Source organism: Callithrix jacchus, chromosome 2, assembly GCF_049354715.1.
Source record: "Callithrix jacchus isolate 240 chromosome 2, calJac240_pri, whole genome shotgun sequence".
Classification (NCBI taxonomy): Eukaryota; Metazoa; Chordata; class Mammalia; order Primates; family Cebidae; genus Callithrix; species Callithrix jacchus.
The window spans coordinates 205855168-205880199 of record NC_133503.1 but is presented as its reverse complement, the minus strand read 5'-3'; the positions used below and the strand labels follow the sequence as shown (position 1 = coordinate 205880199).

The 25032-nt window shown below is 55.6% G+C and overlaps 1 protein-coding gene across 1 annotated transcript in view; it reads left to right on the top strand.

The window, feature by feature from the left end:
• PLEKHG4B (pleckstrin homology and RhoGEF domain containing G4B) overlaps window positions 1–25032 on the top strand; it is a 93075-nt gene that overhangs the window by 61674 nt on the left and 6369 nt on the right. Inside the window, 12 exon segments of the mRNA XM_035291877.3 lie at window positions 1958–2041; window positions 5672–5788; window positions 6077–6175; window positions 6787–6926; window positions 7462–7600; window positions 12097–12258; window positions 12964–13742; window positions 17379–17631; window positions 19064–19153; window positions 19234–19464; window positions 20906–21076; window positions 22052–22232. Of these exon segments, the coding sequence (XP_035147768.3) occupies window positions 1958–2041; window positions 5672–5788; window positions 6077–6175; window positions 6787–6926; window positions 7462–7600; window positions 12097–12258; window positions 12964–13742; window positions 17379–17631; window positions 19064–19153; window positions 19234–19464; window positions 20906–21076; window positions 22052–22232 (2446 nt within the window).

The following is a 25032-nucleotide window of genomic DNA, read 5'->3' as shown; positions in this document are numbered from 1 at the left end:
CCTCCCTCCTCTTCCCCTCACGGTCCTCCCTTCTCTCCCTCACCCTGCAGTCCTCCCTCCTCTTCCCCCCATGGTCTTCCCTCCCCTCCCCCACCCTGCAGTCCTCCCTCCTCTTCCCCCCACGGCCCTCCCTCCTCTCCCCCTACCCTGCAGTCCTCCCTCCTCTCCATCCTGCTGCCACCTCTTCTCTCCCTCACTTCCCTCCTCGCATCGGGCCTGCCTCACCTTGCCTTAGAGTGAACCTGCCCCCACCCCTCCTCACAGTTGGCCCTTCCTACTTTCACATGACGTAGATGTTCTTAGAAAAGCTGTGTCCTGCTGAGGCTCGGAGGAGACAGGCTCCGTCATGACCCATTACAGGGTGCGGTCCACTCAGGTTGGGCCCTGGGGTGGGTGGCATCCTCCAGAGCTGCCTGGCAGGGTGGCTGGGCTAGCAGAAATCGGCTGGCCTGGGAGCAAGTGGCACGAACCTTGGGCTGGACGAGGGGCCGAGGCAACTCCCTGAGGTCAGGAAGGGGTCACCAGGAGGAGAGAGCGCAGGCCACGAGCTGGGGTGCACAGGCTGGGCTGGTCGGGACCCCAGTGCGCAGACGCTGTCAGGGAAGCCTGAGGGAGGCCCGGGGCCAGGGGAGGCACTGACCAGGGAGGTTCTGAGTGGTGCTGGAGCCCTAACGAGAAAAGATCAGCGGTGGCTGTGCTAACACCAGACCAAATAGACATCAAGTCATAAAACGTTGCGAAGACTCAAATCCTCTCCATAGTTTACTGGTTGTTTTCTTATTACTGTGTTTTGAGACTAACCGTGTTACAAGACACCATGGAGAACAGCGTATGTTAATAAAAGGTTCAGTACAGCAAGAAGGTACAATTGTAAACATCGACAAACCTCACGGCCATCAAAATGGATGCAGCAAACGCTAATGGAGTTGGAGAGAGAAGCAGTCGGTTCTGCGTGACTTCAGTACCTTGGAAGGTACATTTTTTAAAATGGAGGACGTGAAGAACTCAGTAAACCAGCCAGATCTAACAGACGCACGAAACCCTCCACCCAACAACAGCCGCACGTAGGTGCTTCTCACATGCTTGTGGGGCGTTTTCCAGGGAAGAACAAGTGCCCGTCACTGAAGATGATAACGCAGACGGCAAATAAGCACCTGGGAATGTGCCCGACGCCATGAATCACTGGGAAATGCAGCTGAAACCCAGAACGAAACACACAAAACAGCAACAAAGCTTGTCAGCAGCAAGCGCTTGGTATTGCCGATGGAAATTTAAAATGGCACAGCCACTCTGGAAGACACGTGCTTATCACATGAGCCAGAAGTCCCACTCCTGAATGAAAACCTGTGCTCCTGTTCACACATTTATAGTGACTTTACCCACGATTGCCAGATATCCTTCAGCTGGTGAACTGGATGAATACCTCGCGGTGTGGGAATGCCATGGAAGGCTGCTCAGCAAGGCAGAGGAACAAACGCTTGGTACTCACGACAGGGATGAGTTCCCATGCACGATGCTAAGTGAAAGAGGCCGGGTCTGTCTGAGTCTGTTTATGTCGTGTCTGGAAAAGGCAAGTCTATAGAGACGAAAACAGACCCCTGGTTGCCCAGGGGCTGGGGATAGGGGAGTGCTTGGCTACAAACAGGCACAAGAGAATTTTGGGGTTGCTTTGCAGTTCTTCGTCTTGATGGTGGTGATGGTTACATGACTATGCTTTCCTCAAAACTTACAGAACTATTCACTAAAAAGGGTGAATTACAGTGTCGGTAAATTATACCTCCATAAACCTGATTACATTAAAAATTCATAAGGGCAAATCATTTACATTTCAGGGCAAAGTAGGTTCTCCAGGGAACTATCTATGACAGAGGTAGCACCAGTCAAAACTGGGCAGTTCTGTTAATGAAGTTAACAATTAGAAAGCTCATCAGTAACATTTATTTCTCATCTATTTCAGAACACGTGTCCTGTAATTCATAGTATCCTGCTGTTGGTAGATAAAGAATCTGCATTTAGGCCTGACAAGGATGCAGTAATTCAGGTAATGGTTTTGGACGGTGGGATCCTGAGTGGTGGATAACGTTACATATGGAGGCACCTGGGTGAGATGAAACACATGAAATAATTTACCTAAGCCCTAGTTCCATCCACGTGGAGCCTGGAAACCCACTTCCTCCCCACCAAGTTTTCGCAGAAGCCCTGCCGAGTATGCCACAAAAATCTTAAAGGTTGACCTTTCTTCTCATCTGTTTTCTTCTCTTTTCTCCTGCCGTGCTCTTTTATCTGAAAACATCTTTACTTTGCCCTCATTCTGGAAGGGTGTTTTTGCTACACCTGGAATTCTGGTTAGAGAGTAGTTTTGTTTTCCCCAGCACTTTAAAATGCTGCTCTCTTGCCTCCTGGCCTCCATAATTGTAGAAGAGTTCACCATAATTGAAATCGTTTTCGTTGTTCGTCTGTACGAAGTGTGTTAATTTTCCTCTGGCTGTTTCCAAGGCACTTCCTTTCTTTTCAGCAAGTTGACTGTTGTGCAGTAGGGTAGGTTTCCTTCATCTTTCTTTGTCTTTCCTGTGTAGGCTTGCTTGAGCTCTTAAATCTGAGGATGTTTGCCTGTCACCACATTTAGGACCTTTTTAGCCTTTCTCTCTTTTTTTTTCCTTTCCTGAGACAGGATCTGGCTCTGTCACCCTGGCCAGAGTGTGGTTTTGTGCCATCAGAGCTTACTGTGATCTCAAACTCTTGGGCTCAAGTGATTCTCCCACCTCAGCCTTCTGAGTAACTGGGACTGAGCGTGTGCAGCCCCACACCTAGCTATGTTTTTTTTTTTAGGGGACAAGGTCTTGCTGTGTTGCCCAGGCTGGTCTTGAAGTCCTGGCCTTCAGCAGTCCTCCCACCATGGCCTCCCAAAGCTCTGGGATTGCAGGTGTGAGCAACTGTACCTGGCCTGGTTCTTTCTTTCTTTTTTTTTTTTGAGACAGAGTCTCGCTCTGTTGCCAGGCTGGACTCACCGCAACCTCCGCCTCCCAGGTTGAAGCGATTCTCCTGCCTCAGCCTCCCGAGTAGCTAGGACTACAGGCCTGCACCACCTCGCCCAGCTAATTTTTGTATTTTTAGTAGAGATGGGGTTTCACCATGGTGGCCAGGATGGTCTCTATCTCTTGACCTCGTGATCCGCCCGCCTCGGCCTCCCAAAGTGCTGGGATTACAGGCGTGAGCTACCATGCCCGGCCACCTGGCTCGGTTCTTAAAATGTTTTTCCTGCTTTGTTCTCTCTTCTCTCTTTCTAGTACTTCAATTATATATACCAGAATTGTCCCACAGAGCTCCAAGAATCTGTCTTTTTTAACTTTCTTCCTCTCTAGTCATCAGATCAGGTGGTTCCTCTTGATCCTGTTCTCAGGGTCACTGGCTCCTTCTCTGTCATCGCCTTAGCTGTTAAACTCACTAATACGTCTTGGCTCTGTGTCCCCACCCAGATCTCCTCTCAAATTTTAATCCCTGCGTGTCGAGGGATGGACTAGATCATGGGGGCAGATGCAGTTCTCCTGATAGGAGTTCTCATGAGAGCTCGTGCTTCTAAGTGCGGCCCTTCCTTCCTCTCTCTCGCCTGCACCATGGAAGACGGGGCCTCAATTGTCCTTTACTTTCTGCCACGATTGTAAGCTTCCAAGGCCTGCCCAGCCACGTAGAACTGCCAATTAAACCTCTTTCCTTTATAAATTACCCAGGCTCAGGTAGTATCTTTATAGCAGTGTGAAAACGGACTAACCCATTTGCCCATTGAATTTTTTAGTTCAAATACTGTATTTTTCAACTATAAGATTTCCCGTGGATTTTAAAATGTTTTCTGCGTCTCTGGAGTTTTCCTCCCCTTTCATAAATTACAGGCGTTTTTCCTTTACGTCACTGAGCACAGTTTTAATGGCTGCTTTGAAGTCCTCGTCTACTAATTCCAACACCTGCGTCACCTCTGGGTTGGCCTCTACTGATGTTTGTCTTTCTCTGAGCATAGGTCACGGTGTTCTGATTCTTTGTGTGTCCCTTAGTTCTGGACATTCTGAAGATTCTGGTGTGGAGACTGGCTTCTGTTACAGACTCACAGTGTTGTTCTAGTGTGCACGAACTTGGTTAGACTCAAACCAGAAGCTCTGTGTCACCCCAGTGGGTTCAGTTTAGTTCTCCGAGTCTTCCCCATGCAGCATGGTTCTGGATCTGCCAGAGACTTGGGCAGAGTTTATATCACACCAGGGGGCCCCTTCCCCACTGCTCCCTTCTGGGAATCAGGGGCCCCTTCCCCACTGCTCCCTCCTGGGAATCACGGGCCCCTTCCCCACTGCTCCCTCATGGGAATTGAGGGGCCCCTTCCCCACTGCTCCCTTCTGGGAAACAGGGGCTCCTTCCCCACTGCTCCCTCCTGGGAATCGGGGGCCCCTTCCCCACTGCTCCCTCCTGGGAATCAGGGGCCCTTTCCCCACTGCTCCCTCCTGGGAATCAGGGGCCCCTCCCCACTGCTCCCTCATGGGAATTGAGGGGCCCCTTCCCCACTGCTCCCTTCTGGGAAATAGGGGCTCCTTCCCCACTGCTCCCTCCTGGGAATCGGGGGCCCCTTCCCCACTGCTCCCTTCTGGGAATCACAGGCTCCTTCCCCACTGCTCCCTTCTGGGAATCTGCTTTCAGCTTCCAGTGATGTGGTCAGCCCACCCCACCCTCTGTTTCTTCTTTCTTCATGTCAGAAAGAGGCCAGTTGTCTTATTTTTTTATTGTTTTATTTTTATTTTTTGAGACAAGGTCGAACTCTGTTGCTGAGACTGGAGAGCAGTGGTTTGATCATAGTTGATTGCTGCCCTGACCTCTCCAGGCTCAGGTGATCCTCCCACCTCAGCCTCCTGAGTAGCTGGGTCTAGAGGTGTGTGCTGCCCCACTCCGCTAATTGTTGTATTTTGTTTTGTAGAGATGGGGTTTTTGTTTCTGTCCTCTTGCACAGGCTGGTCTCGAACCCTTGGGCTCAAATGATCCACCCGCCTTGGCCTCCCAGAGTGCTGGGATCACAGGTATCAGCCATCACACTGGCCAGGATGCCATTTTTCTTTTTCTTTTTTTCTTTTCTCATCTTTCCTCTTTTCTTTCATTTTCCTTTAATTTTTTTTTTTTTAATAAAGTAACCTGCTGTCGAAAGGATCCTGTTTTCTGTTGGGGCTCAGCCATTCCCACACACTGACCATGCCCTGAGGACGGAGTCACAGCGGGACCTTGCCTGTGGCCCCACATGCAGGTGTCAGGAGCAGAATAAGAAGCCTCACTGCTTGGCTGCCGTGGCTTCGGGAAGCTCTTGTATTTTGTGCAGAGTTTGTGGGTTGATCTGAGACGGGCCACCTCCGATACACCAGAAGGACAGCCTGGACTCATTCTCTTCCTTCTTCCTTTCTCCCTGTTCCCTTTTATTTGGTCTTCACTAGGGCCTTCCCTTCATTTCTCTTTGCTGTCCCCTGCTTTCCCATCTTCTCACTTTCGTTACTGCACCCAAACACGTGCTGTTACCAGCACCTCCAGCAAAGCAGAGGCCACACGCCCTGAGCCAGCCTCTCCACCCTGCGAACCCAGGATTGAGCCATTTACAGTGTCTTCCCCTCTGCATCTGGAGCTGTGACCAATGAGTGCCTCTTCTTGGCAGTGTGAGGTCGTGAGCTCCCTGAAGGCCCTGCACAGATTTGTCAACAGCTCCCAGCTGACGGCAGACCTCGACGGCTCCTTTCCCTACAGCCATGGTGACTGGGTCTGCTTCCGTCAGGTAGGTTCAGCTGCAGCTGCTGCAGGTGCCACAGCCCCCGGGGACTTTCTCAGGCTTGTTTCAGTCGCCGTCCAGGTGTCCATGTCAGCAAAGCCATGCTTGGTGTGTCCGAGAACGCTGAACCTGGGTGGGAGGGGCACTGCCACCCAGAGGTGTCTGCAGATTTTGAGCATTTGCACACATGGAAGCGTCCTGACCCGAGGTCGGTTTAAACACAGGAACTCACGGCTGCTTATTTTGGCACCTAACAGACTGTGTCCTTATCTCCTCCCTCTCAACTCACGATAGACGCTGGAACACTTCACCGCAAACTGCGAGGCGGCCATCGTTTTCCTGCAGAATTCCTTCTGCTCCCTGAACACCCACAGAACCCCAAGAACAGCCCAGGTGAGTCCGCAGCCAGGTAAGTTCTGTTCATGTGACAGGTAGGTGGGGGCACAGAGGTTTAGCCAGACTTGAAAATAAACATTTGGTTCACCGTGGGAGACCTTGAAATCCTTTTCATTTGTACAACCCTCTTAATTCACAAAAGGCCATTTCCTCCCCTTTGTCACCAAAAGCATCCCACCCTACCCAGAAGGAAAGCAGTGCCACTGCATTTGACAATAGGCCAGTAGTGTGGGCAGCAGCGGCTGCTGGGAATGAGTGATTCCAAGGAGACGAAGGGGTGGACTGGCCATGGGGCTCTCAGCAGCTGCCAGGCCGAGGGGCCCAGCGTCTGTGGGTGAGGCCTGCACGTCCCTGGTCTAAAGAGCAGGCTCACCTCCTGCGGCTGACCTCTGAGCCCCCTTCTTCTCCCCGCAAGAGATCTTTCCCTGGGACTCACCCTCCCTGGTGAGAGTGTCTGGACCATCAGCTTCAGGGGGGCCCGGTTGTACCACCAGGCCTGCGACTCGATTTACAGAACAGGAACATGGGTCACACTCCGCATGCTGCACTCGGGAGGACCTGGCCTTGGAGGAGAAGGTTGAAGGCGTATTCCTCCCCACCCTGTGCAGGAAGTCGCCGAGTTAGCTGACCAGCACGAGACGATGATGAAGCTCGTCCTGGAAGACCCACTGCTGGTGTCTCTCAGGCTGGAGGGGGGCACCGTCCTGGCACGGCTGAGGAGAGAAGAGCTTGGCACAGAAGACAGCCGGTGAGCACCCACTGGGGCAGCACTGGGCACTGGCCCGTCGAGGGGCTGCTCAGCGGAGTCTGCAGGCAGGAGGTGAAGCGCTCTGCTCCAAGGAGAGCCGTCTCGGTGCCTGGTGCAGACCTCCGTTCTGACAGCCACACTTTGCCTGGGTCAGAGCTTTTCCACACATACAGGCTCCAAAGATCAAGGAGCCGGCTCCTGGGGACCCTGGGCAGGAGCAGCCAGAGCACATCAGAATGAGCTCATTCACAATCACGCTGCCTGGGGCACTGTGCCCCCCCGCCCCCACAGTCCCTGCCCATCTCAGCCGCACAAAGCCAGTCCACCTAGGCTGCCCAGCAGGGGTCCCCTTCAGGTGCTTGCACCCTGGGCCACAGGGATGTGGGCAGCTGCCCCGGCAGTGGGCCTTCTCCTGGGGCTCCTGGTGCCTTCTGCATGAGGGTTGGAAAGAGCAGGGTTTTACATGGGGTTGTCACCACAAGCAGACTCCTCAGGGGGTCACCTGGGAGCCGGAGGACTGCCCTCTCTTCCTCAGGGACGCCCTGGAGGCCGCAAGAGGGCTGTACGACCAAGTGGATGAGGAGGTGCACAGGCTGGTCCTCGCCTTGAACAACCGCCTCCAGCAGCTGGAGCACCTCCGGGAGCTGGCCTCACTCCAGGAAGGGGATGACCAGGTCAGAGCTGCAGGAGGAAGCCAGCCGGGCCAGCATCCCCTCCAGGCCAGGCTGGCCACGGCGACCCTCTCACCTTCACGCCGAGTCTTTTGGGCCTTGACCTGATTTCCATGTGGAATGAAATTTTGTCAGGATAGAGCATGTCTTCCTGCTTGTGTAAAAAGAAATAAACTTTATTTTTTACATGAGAGATACTGGATCAGTGGAAAAAAGATTTATTTAATGCAGAGGAGGCCAAGGAGAAAAATAATTTCACACTGTGCCTTCTGAAGCGACCAGTGTGAGCACCTCAGTGTATTTTCTTCTGGACGCTTTCTCCATGTGTGCACATGTTGGCCGAGAGAAGCGGGCAAAACCCACGCAGGTAGAGAGCGCCTGGGCCGCAGCCAAGGACGGCAGCCTGGGAAGTGCCTCCAGGTGAACCTCAGGAAGTGGCTCTGGAAGCGGCTTGAAGGTCTTTTTTTTTTTTTTTGACACTGAGTCTTGCTGTATCGCCCCGGCTGGAGTGCAGTGGCATGATCTCGGCTCACTGCAACCTCCACCTCCCAGGTTCAAGTGATTCTCCTGCCTCAGCCTCCTGAGTAACTGGGATTACAGGTGCACACCACCACACCCAGCTGATTTTTGTGTCTTTAGTAGAGACGGGGTTTCAACCATGTTGGTCAGGCAGGTCTCAAACTCCTGACCTCATGATCCACCTGCCTCAGCCTCCCAAAGTGCTGGGATTACAGGCGTGAACCACCACGCCCAGCTGAGGCTCGAGGTTTTAAAGAAAAAAGGATGAATCAGGAGAGGGGTGATGACAGAAGTGGCTTTTTGTGAGTTCTCCGGCTCACGGCAATGGCACTGGTGCGGACTGGCCGTGTGCTGCTGGGCTATGGTGTGAGTTGTGTCCAGCGTGCAGCGTGGCTGGGCTTACTAATGGCCCTTGGTGGACACACTGCCGGGTCCAGGGTCCACACAGCAGCAGCTCGGAAACTATTGCTTAGCTTGGGGGACGTGTGTAAGGCTGCTCCTCCCTTTGATGCCTCTGGGCCTGACAGTTTAAAGGTGCACACTCAGATGAAAAGTTTCTTTTCTCACATATCAACTCTTTTCAAAACTTGTATATGTTTTTATACAAATCCTTATTATTTTATCAACAACCAATACTGCAACAAATGTACATGTGAGGGCGCCGGCGGCCCGGAGCGCTGTGTGGCGGGGCCGGAGTCTCCCCTGGCCCTCCGGTCTACAGACGAAGCTCCACAGGCCTCCGAGTCCACACACTGGCCCTCGCCAGGGCCTCGGGCAAGGATGTGCAGCAGGGACACCAGGCGGAGTGCATGCCCCCAGCCTCCCAACTGACCCAGCTCCCAGGCGTCAGCCGGGCCCAGCTGGTCCAAGCGCTGGGGCAGGAGCAGGAACCCCAGACCAGGCAAGGGGGGATCTGGACAGAGCGGCAGCCACAGCCAGTCGGCGCTGTCTCCAGCCTGGGCCCTCCGTCCTGGGGGTCTCCTCCGTCTTCCCCTCTCCCCCATCCTGTACTGAGGGGTCTCTCCCATCTTCTCCTCCCTCTGTCTCATCCTGGGGGGTCTTCCCCTCCTCCCTCTGCCCCATCCTGTGGGGTCTTCCGTCCCCCCTCTGCCCTGTCCTGTGGTCTCCTCCATCTTCCTCTCCCACCTCTGCCCCATCCTGGGGTCTCCTCCATCTCACTCCCCTCTCTGCCCCGTCCTGGGCTCTCCTCCATCTCGCTCCCACTTCTATCCCGTTTTGTGTGGTCTCATCCATCTCCTCCTCCCTCTGCCCCGTCTTGTGGGGTCTTCCTCTTTTTTCATTTACTTTGGCATTTTATGCAGAATAACTTCCAGGACTTCCCAGAGAAAGGCATCTTGGGATGAGCATTTCTGAGGCCGTGGCATCTAAAAGCACCTCTGCTCCACCTTCGTGGCCAGCAGCCACTTCAGTTTCCCTCCAGCTAGAAGACCTGTGCCCGTGCTCAGCTTCCCCGAGGAGGACCTTCCTCAGGGCCCTGGGATCTGAGGGCTGCCCAGGGAGGGGCGGAGGGCAGGTGTGCTCTCCCTGGTGTGCATCACGCCCTGTTCTGGGAATTCCATGAAATGTCCTTCGTGGCGCTTGCATTTCCCACAGCTCCACACTTCTAGCTGGTTCTGGAGTTTTCTGTCCTGTTCCTGTGATTTTCCTCACCCCTGGCCGGGCACCGTCCTTGCAGGCTGGAGTTTCTCACCTTTGCGCCCTAACCCTGTGATTGAGGCTTTTGTTGCCGCCCTTGCTTTCTAACCCCATGGGCATCTTTTCTGAATGTCCCACTCTGTGCTCGTCATGATGAGTCTGCACGGCCTATGGCATCTTCGGCTTCCTTCTGGTGCCAGAGGCTTTCCTGGTGACCCCAGATTAGGAAGCCTGTGTGTCTTCAGCCTCTTCTCTAATCCCTGCTTGAAGGGGGGGGTGTGGCCTCAGCTCAGCGCTCACCCACTTCTCCCTGCCCCCCCCCCCGCATGGCCAGGATCACCCCACCCCGGCCCCTTCCCTGCCACACCCCTGCCCCTGTCCTGTGGAGTCTCAGGACTGGCCTCTGCTCTTCTCAGACCCTGCCACTCCCACCATCTTCCCAGCCCCGGCAGCTCTCGCCCGTCATGCTGAGGGTCACACCTGAAGATGCTTGCAGGCCTTAGTGCTGTCTCAAGACGGCACGTGTCACTCTGCAGTCTCCACCCAGAAACTGCACCTTGTAATCTGACAGGTGATCACACCGTGCGTAACGTGCACGTCTCTCTCTCTGTAGTTAACTCTGAAGTGCATGCACCGTGTGGGGAAATCAGAAACAAATAGATTTTTACACACACGGGAAGATGCTGTGTGTGGCGGCCTCAACACCCTGTGGGCGTGCGCTGCCAGCTCAGTCCCCAAGTCATGTCCACAGGGCTCCCACCTGATGCCCTGGGCTCCTCATCCTCCACTGTCAGAAACATCCCATGTTGAACATTCCTGTGTCTGCTTCCTTCAGTCTGTGGGTCTGGACTCTGGACACATGCCTTGGCTCGGATGGCTGGGGTCAGGCCTTTCGTTTCCAGAGGTCTCCACGCATGGGCCGCGGCACTCAACCCGCCCCTGCCTCCCGCTGGCCGCGCCGGGGAAAACGGAGCCCTCAGCGGAGTGCGCTCGGATCTTCCAGGCTGCAGCTGAACATTCACATCACACGTTCATTTCTGAAGTGAATCACTTGCTCGGAGCTTCCAGGCTGCAGCTGAACATTCATGTCACACGTTCATTTCTGTAGTGAATCACTTGCTCGGATCTTCCAGGCTGCAGCTGAACATTCACGTCACACGTTCATTTCTGTAGTGAATCACTTGCTCCTGCTTGAGGCAACCTTTGTGGGGTCGATGAGCACCTGTCTGTGTTATATGGACCCTACATGTGACGTTTGTTTTCCCGCTTTGTCCTTTGTCCTCCAGCTCACCTTTTAAACAGCGCTTTCTACCTTAAGGTTATAGAATTGAGTGTATTTCATCATAGAACCTTGACGACTTGAATTTTCGTATTTAAACCTTGAAATCAATGACAGCTGGCTTTTCTGCAAGGTTGGAGGCCGGCTCCGGCTCTGTGCCGCCCCTGCCCCACCCGTGCTCCTAAGAAGCAAGATGCTGGACTCTCCTTCACTCTGGCTCTGTTTGCAGACTGCGCGCTGGTCTCTCGCTTTCCTCCTGCTGCGTATCTGGGGCCATTTGATACCTTTCTGATGGTTGTGGATCCAGCCAGCCGTTTTCTTCTTCACAACGGGCCTCGTCCTGGGGCATCTGACCGGCGGCTACCCCAGGCACTGCTGTTTAATGACAACGGGAAGGGCTCACCTGTGAGATTTCCACTGAATCCACTGATAAACGCCTCCAAAATAAGAACCTTGGTCTTGCCACCAGGGTGAGCAGCCACAGGTGCTGTGTCCAGCAGGGCTCAGCCAGGGGCTCCCCGTCTTTCCCACGTAGCCCCAAGGGGCCAAGCAGAAGAATATTTCTGGAAATGTTTAGCATATTCACCAGTTTCAAAACAGAAAGCTCCGGATGCATCGTTCAATGATTTTAATTCCCATTTCCAATGAAAATACTTTGGTGCTTGAGCGTAGAGGCCCGTTAACACCTCTCATCAATCGTGTTACAGGCAGTTACGCCTCGGGGTCGTCAGCCCTATGCAGCGTGTATGCAGCATGTGACCAAGACGCCTCCCTCCCTCGTTCCTGCTAAATCCCAGAGTGTGCCTCTGCTGCGTGTTTAGATATGAAACGTTCTTCCCCTGTGTAGATCAAATCATGGTCTGGAAGAGAACTAGAGAAACTCCTCAGTCCCTTGTTTCTGGCTCTGGATAGTGGGAGGCCGCGGCAGGCAGCTCTGTGGGCTGTCCGAGCCTGGTGTCCGTGGCTGCATGCAGACCCGGCCTATAGCTGGAGACGCGGACACGGAAAACCCAGCTTGTACTAACGCTTTGTTCCTTGGGCACAGCAATCCTGCCAGAAAGGACTGCGGCTGGCGAAGGAAAACCCGCAGTGTACAGAGGAAATGGCCCAGGATTTCAGAAGGGACCTGAGCGTCATGGTCAGCCAGGCTGAGTGGAGGGAGAGAGAGCTGGCCAGCTGGACCCACCCATCCGAGTTCCGTGAGACGGTAAGAGACCCAGCGGGGCAGATGGTGTGCCTCTGGGATCCCTGCTCCTTAGGCTGTGGACATTTAGCAAGTGCCTCTCCACACAAGTGGCAGTGGGCCAGGCTCTGGGGCAGTGGCCGGGCACCTGCGATGGACCCCAGCCTCTACACCCACGGCTCTCTGGAGAAGGCTCTGAGCTTTCGTTACTGTACTGAACAGACCAGCCAAACAAACACAGTGTTTCCCGGATCAGTTACAGAATCCCACCCACCGCCAAAACCCCGAGCACGTGCCATAGCCGAGTGCACCCCTGCAAGCTCCCTGCACCCTGCACCACCCGCCGTTAGGAACCCAGGCCAGAGGTCTTGGACTCACCTGTCAGGACAGCATTTAAGGGGTCATGGGGTGGCCAGAGCGGGGTAGGGCCGTCTGCCCGTCACGCCTCGCTCAGCTCACAGGATGTGGCTTAACTGACCTACACCATGGTCCTAGGACATCCCCCCATGGTGCCCCCTGCCATGGAGAATGGACCCTGGGGGTCAGAACCAGCCCACCTGCCCTTCAGTGGAACCCGGCCATGGCCCCACTGGGTGGCGGGGCTGCCTCTCGCTCTGCTGCCTGGTGCCCTGGTCCCTGACTGGGCCGACCTGGGGGGAAGCAGGGCCTAATACGGCTCCAGGGTGGACCGTCCTCTGCTGCACTAACAGAGCCCTCCTTGTCCCTCAGGTGAGCAGCTGGATGGGGACCCTGGACCTGGAGGCTCATCCCGCCTCACCTGTGACTGAGTGTGTGAGGAGCTGTGACCAGGAGGCTGCCTCGGTGGCTGCAGAGGCCTTCCCCAGAGCGGGCATGGCAGTGCTGGAGCGTCATGCCCTGCGGAGACCGTGGGCATTGCAGCAGGGCCCCCAGAACCGGCTTTATCTGGAAGAGGCCCTTTTTGAGGCTGCCCCAAGCCCCAGTTCACCTCCCCTTGTCCAGAAGCCCCCAAAGCATGAGCGTGCCCAGGAGGCCATGAAGAGGACCCATAGGCCACCCTCAGTCCCTATCCAACCACTGTCCAGCCTCCCTGGACGAGCCCTTCTGTGCAGACAGGATGGGGAGCCTCTGAGCCCAGGGCTGTGTGCTCTGTGGGACCCACTGTCTCCCCTCGAGGGCCTTCCTAGGTCAGGGGCCAGCAAGGCCCACCCGGAGGGCAGCTCTGCCTGCTCCTCTGAGCCCGCCCAGACCCCGGCCAGCCGCCCCAGGAAACATCCCCAGAAGAAAATGATAAAGAAAACTCAAAGTTTTGAGATGCCTCAGGCCCACAGTGGCCCCGGGGACTCCTGCCAGCCAGGCCACACCGATGTCTTTATCAGGGGCCTGGAGGTGACTAGCACTGTGGCCGCAGAGAAGGAGCCCCCGCTGGGACCAGATGCCGGGAGCCCCCTAGTCACTCGGAGCCAGAGTCTGTCCTCTCCCTCGAGGCTCCACTCTGCTGAGGAGGACAGGAGGCGGCAGGTGGGCAGGTGAGGTGGCCGTCCCCTCCTCTGGTCCTAGTGGCCTTTGGGTGTCTAGACATTCTAAGCCATTTCAGCATTAAACTCTATTTTGCAAAGTAGAAAGTAAATCCACAGACGTCCCTCTGCATCCACCTAAAGAAACACAGTTTTAAACTAGATATTAATTACCTGCCCCCATGTTCAGAGAGGACCACAGAAAAGTGCTTCCCTTAGGACGGTGTGTGGAAACCTGCACACCCTCACCCCAGTGGTTAAGTAACTGTGTGGCCACCTCTAGGTACCTACAGCCCACTTACAGAAAATTACAGCTGCAATTCAAGCCCCTGAAAGCAAGAAGAGTTACCTTAAAAATAACCTTTAGAAAGTCTCTAAGTGTTGAGGGGTAAGAAGGCGTGCCCATGTGTCCATTACCCCACTGAAGAGGTCCCTCCTCCCTTGTCACGCCTGTAAGAGGACAACTGCCAAGGACACTGTCCACTCACTGGCAAGGGTGGGTGCCCTCAGCCCCTGTCTAGGCCGGATGCCATCTGGACCTCCGTCTTCCGTCCACTTGGTACTGTCGTAAGGGCTGGAGGTGGAGGATTTCATGAGATGCTCTGCTTGCTGGGTTGTCTTCTGTGTCTTTGGCCAGTGGTCCTCAGCCTTCTTGGCATCGGGGACCGGTTTCATGGAAGACAGTTTTCCCACAGATCACAGGGGTTGGGGGGATGGTTTGGGGATGAAACTGCTCTAAGATAATCGGGCATGAGTTAGATTCTCATAAGGAGCACAAACCCTAGATCCCAAGCATGCACAGTTCACGGTCGCATTTGCGTCCTCCGAGAATCGAGTGCCACCGCTGATCTGACGGACAGGAGGTGGAGCTCCTCACCCACTCTCCACCTGCTGTGGGCCCGGTTCCTCAGAGGCCACAGACTGTAAGGGGCTGTGGCCCAGGGCGTGGAGATCCCTGCCCTAAGCTCCATCAAAGGGGCTTCCTCCTCATGCTCTGGGCACAGGTTTTATCTGAGTTGAGAAGGCTTCAGAACACTCTTCTAAAACACACCTTTAGGTTGCCAAACCTCAGTCTTTATCTTGTTAAAATTAACGCTCTAGGTAGAACCTGAAGTTCTGATTTTTACCATTGGCATGAGTGATTCAGGGGGTATCTGCCAGCTGAACCTGTGTATGAGCTGGGTCCTTCCCAGTCCCTAAACAGAGGGAAAATGCCAAGTGCTGTCCCTGAGTCTCAGCAGGTGGCTGCAGGGACAGGCTTCTGTCTCCGCTGAGCCCGTGTTTCAGGTTTGGGGGCAGCAGAATGCAGGAGGTGGAGACCCTGCCCGCCCCCGGGGGGTTTCCAGCCATCGCTTCCTCGGGATTGTCCGTTTACCGTCCTCGTTCTGATTTTGTTTCTGGATATTTACTGAGGAGGCTGTTGTGTGGTGGAGGCTTCAGGCCTCGCTCTGCCCGCCTGTGCTGTGAGGGACAGTCCTGACCCACCAGGATTTGCTGTGATCTCAGAAATGGTGAGAAGCTGTCCCCTCTAGCATGCAGGAGTGACGGACACACTCTGCAGCTGTGTGTGAACGCGATGTGCTTCCAGGAGCATTTCTGCCCACGGCTATGCTTCCCATCATTAGTGGCTTTTAAGTTTTTCCAACTTAAAAAACAAGTAAATACAAAAACAATAGTAGAAAAAATCTGCCAGCTCCTACTGGTATCACTAGGACGGAGTTATTTAAGAAGGTCGGGCTCAGACACTCTGGAGTGGAGAACGGCGCACCTTACAGTTCATTAGGATGGGGCCCCGGCTCAGGTGCAGTTGATAGGTGCTGTCTGAGGCGCAGAGCTGTGGGACACACCCAGATCCCACCTCAGCGGGACCCAGAGAACCTTCTCACGGGGAGTCCCGAAGCCCAGGCCGGGCCTTGGCCTCCAGGCTCACACGCTAGCCACAGATCCCACCTCAGCGGGACCCAGAGAACCTTCTCACGGGGAGTCCCGAAGCCCAGGCCGGGCCTTGGCCTCCAGGCTCACACGCTAGCCACAGATCCCACCTCAGCGGGACCCAGAGAACCTTCTCACGGGGAGTCCCGAAGCCCAGGCCGGGCCCTGCCCTCCAGGCTCACACGCTAGCCAAGCTCGGTTGCTGAGTGACCGGGTGGCCCCACTCCAGCCAGCTTATGAAACTCAGCCACCGGTCTAAGCATCCTGCATGTTTTTGGTGAACGTAGAAGTGTTCTTGGATACTTAGCATGTTTTTTAATTGCAAAAAAAAAAATGCACAAAAACACCACCTGACTTGGGAAGCCCAGTTTGGGTCTCTGATCACAGCACAGCAGTTTTGCACACAAGGATCCATCCCGGCCACGCTGACCACACTGGCCAGCCCACTTCTCCACTCTCAGGGCAACACGGGTGGGTCCTCCAGGTTCTGCCCAGCCCTGGGGATACAGACGTGGTGAGACCCCAGGCAGCCACAGAGGAGCCCACATCTCCTGTCGATGTGTGTGCGCCGTCAGGAAGGGCTCTCCGAAGGCCCAGAAGTGCATGAGAGGCTCACCCATCAGGGGAACAGAACAGGCTCCTAGAAAGCCTGCTGAGCATCCCCTCCTCAGGACCCTCTTCCAAGGCAGGAAGACCCCAGCCAAGGCTGGGAGGAGGGTTCCATGGATGGCCATCCCTGGGGCCTAGCCTGCTGTTGTCTACCTCTGGCCACCCTGCGCCCGGCCTCACTCTCCTGCTGCTACAGCCCGGAGTCCCCCTGCAGCTGCTGCTTAGGGTGCTGAGCCCCCGTGTCAGGAGTGACTGAGGTGGAAGCTGACTTCAGAAAACTTCCTGCTTAGTCAGCAGTGGGCATGAACCTGAAAGCTGTTTTCTCACATGACTTCCCCTTCAGCCGTCCTTGCAGGCACCTCGCTGCTGAAGTGTTTGCCTCATCTTACTGCTAGAATCAAACCAGCTGGAATGAGAAACCCTTATGTTCAGAGTTTCAGTTAGGGGGCCTGGGAATCTGTCTTTTTCGATTTCCAAAGGGATCTTTCATCTGAATGGCCATGATCAATAATAGGGAAATGTTTCACGTGACAAGTTTCTTTTTGAAACAGTTCTTATCTTTTCAAGTTACTGTGTATCAAGGGAGCTGCTCCAGGTAACAGAGCGTGAGCAGAGGTGAGTCGCTCCCTGCTGAGGACATTCCGAGGGACGACTGAAAGTTGCATTTTTTTTTCTCTTTGAGATCTTATTGCCCAGGCTGGAGTGCAGTAGAACGATCTTGGCTCACCAAAACCTCTGCCTCCTGGCTTCAAGCGATTATCCTGCCTCAGCCTCCCGAGTAGCTGGGACTACAGGCATGTGCCACCACATCCAGCTAATTTTGTGTTTTTAGTAGAGACAGGGTTTCTCCATGTTGGTCAGGCTGGTCTCAAACTCCCGACCTCAGGTGATCTGCCTGCCTCAGCCTCCCAAAGTGCTGGGATTACAGACGTGAGCCACCGCGCCCAGCCAGGTTCTTTATCTTGCATCCCGAGGTTGCCCATGTGCCTCTGGTCCACATGTGACCCTTTCATCCCTCTGGGTTTTCATGTTTGTCTCAGGCATGAACTGCTTTTAATAACGTGTCCGTGTGGGGGGCATGCACCCTGGGATCTCTGTGTCTTCCAGCAGCCGCCTGAAGCACATCGTGGCCGAGATGATCTTCACAGAGAGGGAGTACGTGCGGTGCTTAGCATACGTCATCGACAACTATTTTCCGGAAATGGAAAGAACGGACCTGCCACAGGGCCTTCGAGGGAAGCATGACGTTATTTTTGGCAACTTGGAGAAGCTCCACGATTTCCACCAGCAGCACTTCCTCCAAGAGCTGGAGCACTGCGGGCACTGCCCCTTGGCTGTGGGCCGCAGTTTCTTGAGACATGTGAGTGCAGGCCACAGCGTGGGCACCGGGCCAACATGGTGGGTGAAGCTGGCATCAGGGAGCGGGGACCCTACAGGGCCCACGTGTCAGGCAGTTCAGATAGCTTCAGTCCAGGTTTCGGAGCTGGCCCTGACGGGATGGTAAGACCAGCCAATAAACAGGTGCCCCACATGGATAAGCCTGTGCTTTGCGGGTGGTGTGACCGATGGCGTCCCTACTGCCCCGGAGGAGGGGGCATCATCCGCCGACACCATCACATGCACCCCAGCAGCAGCCCTGCCCCTTTACCACTTCTGGCTGATTGGCCAGAAACAGTTTTCCTGGAATCACCTTCCAGGGCCAGGCCTCACCCCTTTGCAGGCCCCCTGCCTCTGGCTGCCCTGTTACCGGCCAGAGGGACCAGTTGGTCCCATCACGAGAACTCCCTTGTGAGACTTTCAGCTGGAAGCACGTTGAATGTACAGACTCAATGTCTTCTCGTAAGTCTCAATGCTGAAAGTGGAGTCTCTGTATGAGAGTCTTTAATAAAGCGTTTTAATTTACTCTGGAAAGAAACTGACAGGTTTTCCACAGGTGCTCACAGAGTGCCATGGGCAGATGGGACATGTGTCCCAGACCATTAAGCACAAATTATCAAGACGAACACAGCCGTGGACCAAAGAAACACATGTTACATCTTTTCAGCATTTTCTTTTTTTTTTTTTTTTGTTTGAGATGGAGTCTCGCTCTGTCTCCCAGGCTGGAGTGCAGTGGTGAGATCTTGGCTCACTGCACCCTCCGCCTCCCGAGTTCAAGCAATTCTGCCCCGAGTAGCTGGGACTACAGGTGCACACCACCAGGCCTGGCTAAGTTTTGTATTTTTAGTAGAGATGGGGTTCACCATGCTGGCCAGGCTGGTCTCCAACTCCTGACCTTGTGATCCGCCCACCTCAGCCTCCCAAAGTGCTGGGATTACAGGCATGAGCCACCTTGCCGAACCTCAGTGTTTTCTTAAAATGTGCTTTTAGACGTAAAGTGCAGATTTATACTGACTAATTGTGGCAATTTGAAATGTCTTGACAGCTTTAGCTCTTGGCCAGTGACCAAATCATTCCAATGCCCCCCACCCCCTCCCAGGCCCACTGCTTGCTGCATCCTCTTCCCCCTGACCCCAGCCCCCCGACCCCCTGGAGTCTGTGCTTTAAAGACAAATTACAGAATTCTCAGCATTGAGGCTGCACCTGGTAAACTGGTCACCCCTAGAGCCCCCGTGCTAGGGACATTCGATAGTCTTTAATGAAGGAACGTGTCTCCCTTTTGCCTGATTATGGTAAGAGTCTGGAGGGTCTCAGGACAGGAGCAGTTACAGTTACAAGTCTGACCTGGGCTGCAGGCGCCTGCCGTCTCTGGGCCTGTCACTCCCACAGCCAAGCAGTCGCCTCCACTTTTCCAGGAAGAGCAGTTTGGGATGTACGCAATCTACAGCAAGAACAAGCCCCAGTCGGACGCCCTGCTCAGCAGCCATGGCAACGCCTTCTTCAAGGTCATCACCCTCAGCGCACCCCCCACAGCCCGCCTGACCCCCAGCCAGGCTGGAGCTGACCCTCCTGCCCGCCCTTGCAGGACAAGCAGCGGGAGCTGGGTGACAAGATGGACCTGGCCTCCTACCTGCTGCGGCCTGTGCAGCGCGTGGCCAAGTACGCGCTCCTGCTCCAGGACCTGCTCAAGGAGGCCAGCCGCGGCCCGGCCCACGGGCAGGAGCTGGGTGAGCTCCGAGCCGCCGAGGCCATGGTCTGCTTCCAGCTGCGCCGCGGCAATGACCTGCTGGCCATGGATGCCATCCGCGGCTGTGACGTAAGTGCCCTGACTGCTGGCAGCTCCGGCAGGCTGGGGGATTGTGAGGCCACTGGTGGGGAAGTCACAGTTTTCTTGGTGATGCTCTGGCAGATTTGCCCAGGAGATGTCCCTCAGAGCACAGCCTCCTCAGGGCCACGGGGGCACCACCAGGAGAGGGTCTTACCTGCCTGGGCGATGGTGGAGGCCACAGGGGCACCACCAGGAGAGGGTCTTACCTGCCTGGGCGATGGTGGAGGCCACGGGGGCGCCACCAGAAGAGGGTCTTACCTGCCTGGGCAATGGTGGGAACAGCAGGGTTCGAGGTCCTGGAGCCCTGGGTTTGTCCATGGCTGGCAGTTGTGGCTGTATTTTCACAGCGCACGCAAGGCAGACTGGCTCTGAATGGCTGGAAGTCTGCTTACCTGGGCTGTATTTAACACAGGTGGGCATGGGCGTCACACCCCAGCCTCGTGTGAGAAGGCGTGGGTGCTGACCTTGGCTCATTCATTCGGGGCCCAGGACCAGCTGCATGGGTCTCACAGGCCCCGCCGCGCAGCTTGTGCGGCAGCCCCAACCCCAGACGCCCGAAAGGCCACAGGTGAGCTGAGAAATGGCCAGTGCATGGGGATGCCGGCTGTGCTCCAGCAGGCTGCCGTGTCCCCTATCTGGGATGGGTGACACCCCAATGTCAGAGCAGGGCCATGGAGGGTAGGACCCCACCTCAGCTGGAGGAGGCAGGCCCGTCTCGGGCCCCCAACACCCATAGACTCAGGCTGCTTCTGGGAAGTAGCAGTCAGTCTTCCTGGTCTCAGGCTGTCCCAGCATCCTCTGCCAAGGAGCCCCAGGGGTGTCTGTGGGATAGAGATCATGGGAGAGCTCTGCCAACCGCGTCTGTCATCTGGGTAAATTCCACAGGGGAGGGACAGCCTGCTGGGTGCGGCAACTCCATCTCTTGGGGCTGCTGTGTGCCCTGACCCAGTATGAGGGGATTTCTGTGGGGATGAGAGAGGAGCCGTCGGGCTCCCAGGGTCCATCTAGTGAGGGGACCCTAGAACCACCTCAACAGGAGATTCCAAAAAAAATGGATGAAAGGGCTTTAAAGTGGAAAGTTACATAAATCAGAGGATTTCCCTGTAATCTTTGCACATAAGACCCTGGAACGTGGGGGTGTGGGACCCTCAGCCCCTGCACAGGGTCCAGAGCGTCAGACGGGAGGGTTGGGGGAGCTGGGTGAGTTCCTGAGCTTTCAGATGTGATGCTGCAGTTTCTGTTCTGACGCTCTTTGAAACCTTTACGTCGACAGCTAATGTGAAGGCAGAGTTGCCATATTTTGTGGCAGTTTGGCTGCTGTTCTGTCTTGCTTGTCACAAAGCCAACACGTTTAGACAGGGACAGTGACTTGTGTGACCACAGAGGCCAGACTTTCTTGGATGAAATCCACCTGCATGTTCCTCTGCAGGTGAATTTGAAACAGCAGGGGCAGCTGCGATGCCGGGATGAGTTTGTCGTTCTCTGCGGGAGGAAGAAGTGCATGAGGCATGTGTTCCTCTTTGAAGAGCTCATCCTGTTCAGTAAGACCCAGAAGCTGGAGAGCGGCCACGACGTCTACCTGTCCAAGGAGTCCTTCAAGGTAGCGCCGCAGGCCCAAGCAGATGCAGGCCAAGCCAGGCCCTACCAGAGGGCCCCAGAGCCTTGTCTCACTTGAGGCGAGTGGAGGAACTGGGAGGGAGTGAACCTGGGAGGAGCCGCACCGTGATGTTCTGTTTTCTGTTGTTCTTTGGTAAATTCTTGAAAACGTTAGCCTTCCGAAAGCTGCAGGAGTTCCTTGTCTTCTCCATCCATGCGCAGTTCAGGGGCAGAGGAGCAAGCATCTCCTCAGGGACTGCGTCATGGAGCCTGTGCAGAGGTGAACACGGGGGCCTTCCCAGAGGGGGCTTCACTGGCGTGCCACGGTGGGCAGGGCTCTACCTGTGACTCAGCTGTACTGAGGGAGGGCAGGTCCCTCCCTTCTTGACAGAGGCCGTGAGGGTGCGTGGCCTCACACACAAGTAGCCTCACTTGTGCACAGCCTCGCACACTCACGGGCAGCTGTTCTGCATCTGTTGCACACTCTCGAGCAGCCTCGCACGCTCACGGGCAGCTGTCCTGCACACAGGCACTCCCTTGCACACTCCCAAGCAGCTTTGCACGCTCATGGGCAGCTATCCTGCACACAGGCACTCCCTTGCACACTCCCGAGCAGCCTTGCACGCTCACGGGCAGCTGTCCTGCACACAGGCACTCCCTTGCACACTCCTGAGCAGCCTTGCACGCTCACAGGCAGTCGTCCTGCACACAGACACTCCCTCGCACACTCACGAGCGGCCTCGCACACTCACGGGCAGTTGTCCTGCGCACAGACACTCCCTTGCACACTCACGGGCAGCCTCACATAGTCGTGAGCAGTGTGGTGTCGCCCGCCCTGACCCATCCCACACATTTCTCATTTGGTGTCTGGGTTAAGTGACCTCCAGCACTGAGGAATTTGGGTCAGTCGGCCAGAAAATAGCCATTCAGAGACACGTGTGTGCCTGACGGTGCTGCCACGGGTGTTTGCTGACTGCAGACGGCTGAGATCGGGCTGACACAGAACGTCGGGGACAGTGGCTTGAGGTTTGAGATTTGGTTTCGCAGGCGGCGGAAATCTCAGGACACCTACATTCTCCAAGCAAGCTCAGCAGCGGTCAAGAGCAGGTGGACAGACATCATAGGGAGGATCCTGTGGCAGCAGGCGCTGAGGAGCAGAGGTGGGAAGATGGGGGCCGCAGGACCTGCCCAGCTCGGGCGCAGCTAGGGCCAGGGGGCCAGGGCTGGGGCTGGGCTGAGAGCTGGGGATTGAGTCCAGGGGCCGAGGCTGGGAGTGGGGCTGGGTGGAGGCAAGGGTTGGGAGCTGAGCTATCAACCTTAATGCTGAGATTCAGGCACTATGATTAAATATGGAGTTCACTTGAGCACAAGCTCTGAGGGTGGCCACCTGGGAGGACACAGAGTGCAGAGGGTGGGGTCACTGCCCTGAAGTGGGGAGGGTTTGGGCCATTTGTATAGGCACCACCCGGGGAAAGTTAATAGGGTTACACTGGTGCACAGTTACAGCAATTTGATTGGCTACATGCAGTGTCTCTTTCTCGGTGGGGTGGGGGTATATTTTGCATTCCACATTAAGGATGGAATAGTCAAGGGGACTTCTCTGTCAGGGACATCTGGTCTGAGCCGGGAACAGGGAGGCAGGGAGGCAACATAGCCTATAACAAAAGGTCCAAAATTAAGGGTATGAGCTGTGCATAAATCTCCAAAGCCAACCTCCCTCAGGGCCTCATCACTCGGGGAGCCCCCAGGATCCTGACTGCCCATTGATGGCCACCCAAGAAGCCAACCCTGGCCAGGGCACCTGGGGCCCTCGATCAGCACTTTAAGAGGAAGTTTTTGGGTGGGCCTGACGGCACTCGAAGCTCTCGTGTCCACAGGGAAACATAAACAAGGCCCTTCCCAACACACCTGCACTGCGGCCACCGCAGAGTACCCGCAGCTCTGGCTCCAGATCTAACCCTCTGGTTGGCTTCCCGCCCCTGCCTTGCTGGTCTGGCCCCCGTGGCCCTGGGAGGCGGGGCTCACGGTCAGCCCTCAGTCTTCCTACAGGTGAGAGGGCCCTCTCCAGAGCCCTCGTCCCCGACCCGAGGACCCCTCCCCCTGGCCTCCTCCCTTCTCCCTCAATGTCCACCCTCATTTGCTCCTCCCCCGACATCTTCACTGGGGGTGCCCCTCTGCACTTATTCCTCCATCCTGGTGGCTGCTAACACCTCCTTCATGGTGACTGCCCCCACCCCAGACCTTCTCCCACACTGAGCTCCAACTCCAGAGTCTGCCCCAGTGCCTCACAGATACCCAAAGTCACTGCAAACCCAGCTGTCCCCTCTTCCCTCCAAGCCACCCTGGCAGCTGTGGCCTCTCAGACCTAAGAAACCCAAGCTACAGGCATGACCAGGGCCCCTGCCTGGCCGCACCCGGCTGAGCCTCGACTCCTCCAGGCACAGCTACCACCTCCCCACCAGACCCTGAAACACTTCGGAGCCAGCTTGGCCAGGCACAGGGGGCCCCGTGGCATCCCCACTGGCTCCCCCTCCAGCCCCCAGCCTCCTGGCTGCTCCACACCTCTGTGGGCTTCACCCCTGGACAACCCCCAAAGCAGCTACTTGGCCAGAGGCCTCACCTCCGAGATGCCACCATCCTGAAGAGACTTCCTGGCCCTTTTCCTTTCCTTCCTTTGCCACGCGCCGGTGCTGCTTCCTCTTTGGGATCTGTCTGACTGGAGTGCACAAAGCCTCCCTGGGGTCAGTATGTCTGTTTCAGCCCCTCCTGTGTTCCCAAGCACAAGCACCTGGGGTCTGCAGGCAGTAGACCCTGCCAGCCTTGAGTAATCAGATTCAGGAAATGTAACTAAGTAGATTCAAGTGCAAGCATGAGCATGGCCGCCCCAGAATGCAGACTCCAAAGGGATGGGGTCCCTGCTCCGCAGTGGGGAAGCTGAGGCTTCACATGCAGAGGCAGGGATGCTTCCAGCAGGGTGCAGCGAATTCACAGCAACTTGGTTAGTACAGGTTGCTGCACTCCAAGGAAGATGGTTTAACAGTCTGTGAGGAGGGGGCAGCGTGCTCTGAGAGATTCTTACCTCTGGTGCCTCCAGGTTATCCCTAACCATTCACCGGAAAAAGCAGAAGTTGCAGCTGACACTTGGTGACTTAGGCACTGCCGAATTCCTCTCAGGGCTCAGAATACCTTACAGTTCCACAGTGTTAAGTCCAAATTACCTAGTTTCACAGCCTTTCTCAAACAGGGTCAGGTGGACAGCTGAGCACAGGGTATGCACACAGGACTCTGCCTGGGCTTGAGGGGTCGGGGCATGGGCCACAGAGCTGTGCAGGCCCTGCAGGTGCAGCCGGGTCACCTGGGCCTGGGGGCTCAGGGCAGGGGGCACAGAGCTGTGCAGGCCCTGCAGGTGCAGCCGGGTCACCTGGGCCTGGGGGCTCAGGGTATGGGACACAGCTGTGCAGCCCCTGCAGGTGCAGCCGGGTCACCTGGGCCTGGGGGCTCGGGGCAGGGGGCACAGCTGTGCAGGCCCTGAAGTTGCAGCCGGGTCACCTGGAAAGTGGAGCCTAATGCTTTTCAGGTGTGTCTAGGGTCTGGCACCCCGTTTCCATCTCCTCGTTGGTCCCTTGAGTCATCTCTTGACCTCTCCAGTTTTGCGAGGGGTTTACCAAATTAGTCTTCTTGGAAGACAGAATTTTGGTTTAATTAATGAAGACTTATTTTCTATTTAATTAATTCTCTTTATTATTTTCTTGTGCTACCTTTTTCATTATTTCTTTTTCCTTTCACCTAATTTCTTGAGGTGGGTGGATGCTTAGGTCACTGATTTTAGCCTTCGCTCTGCCCTCGTTTGTGCGGTATTTAGGACTACAGATTGTCCCCTAAGCTTGGCATTAGCTGCACCCCACAAGCTTGTACATGTGATATGTTTATTAACAGTCAGTTCAGCATATTTTCTCCCGC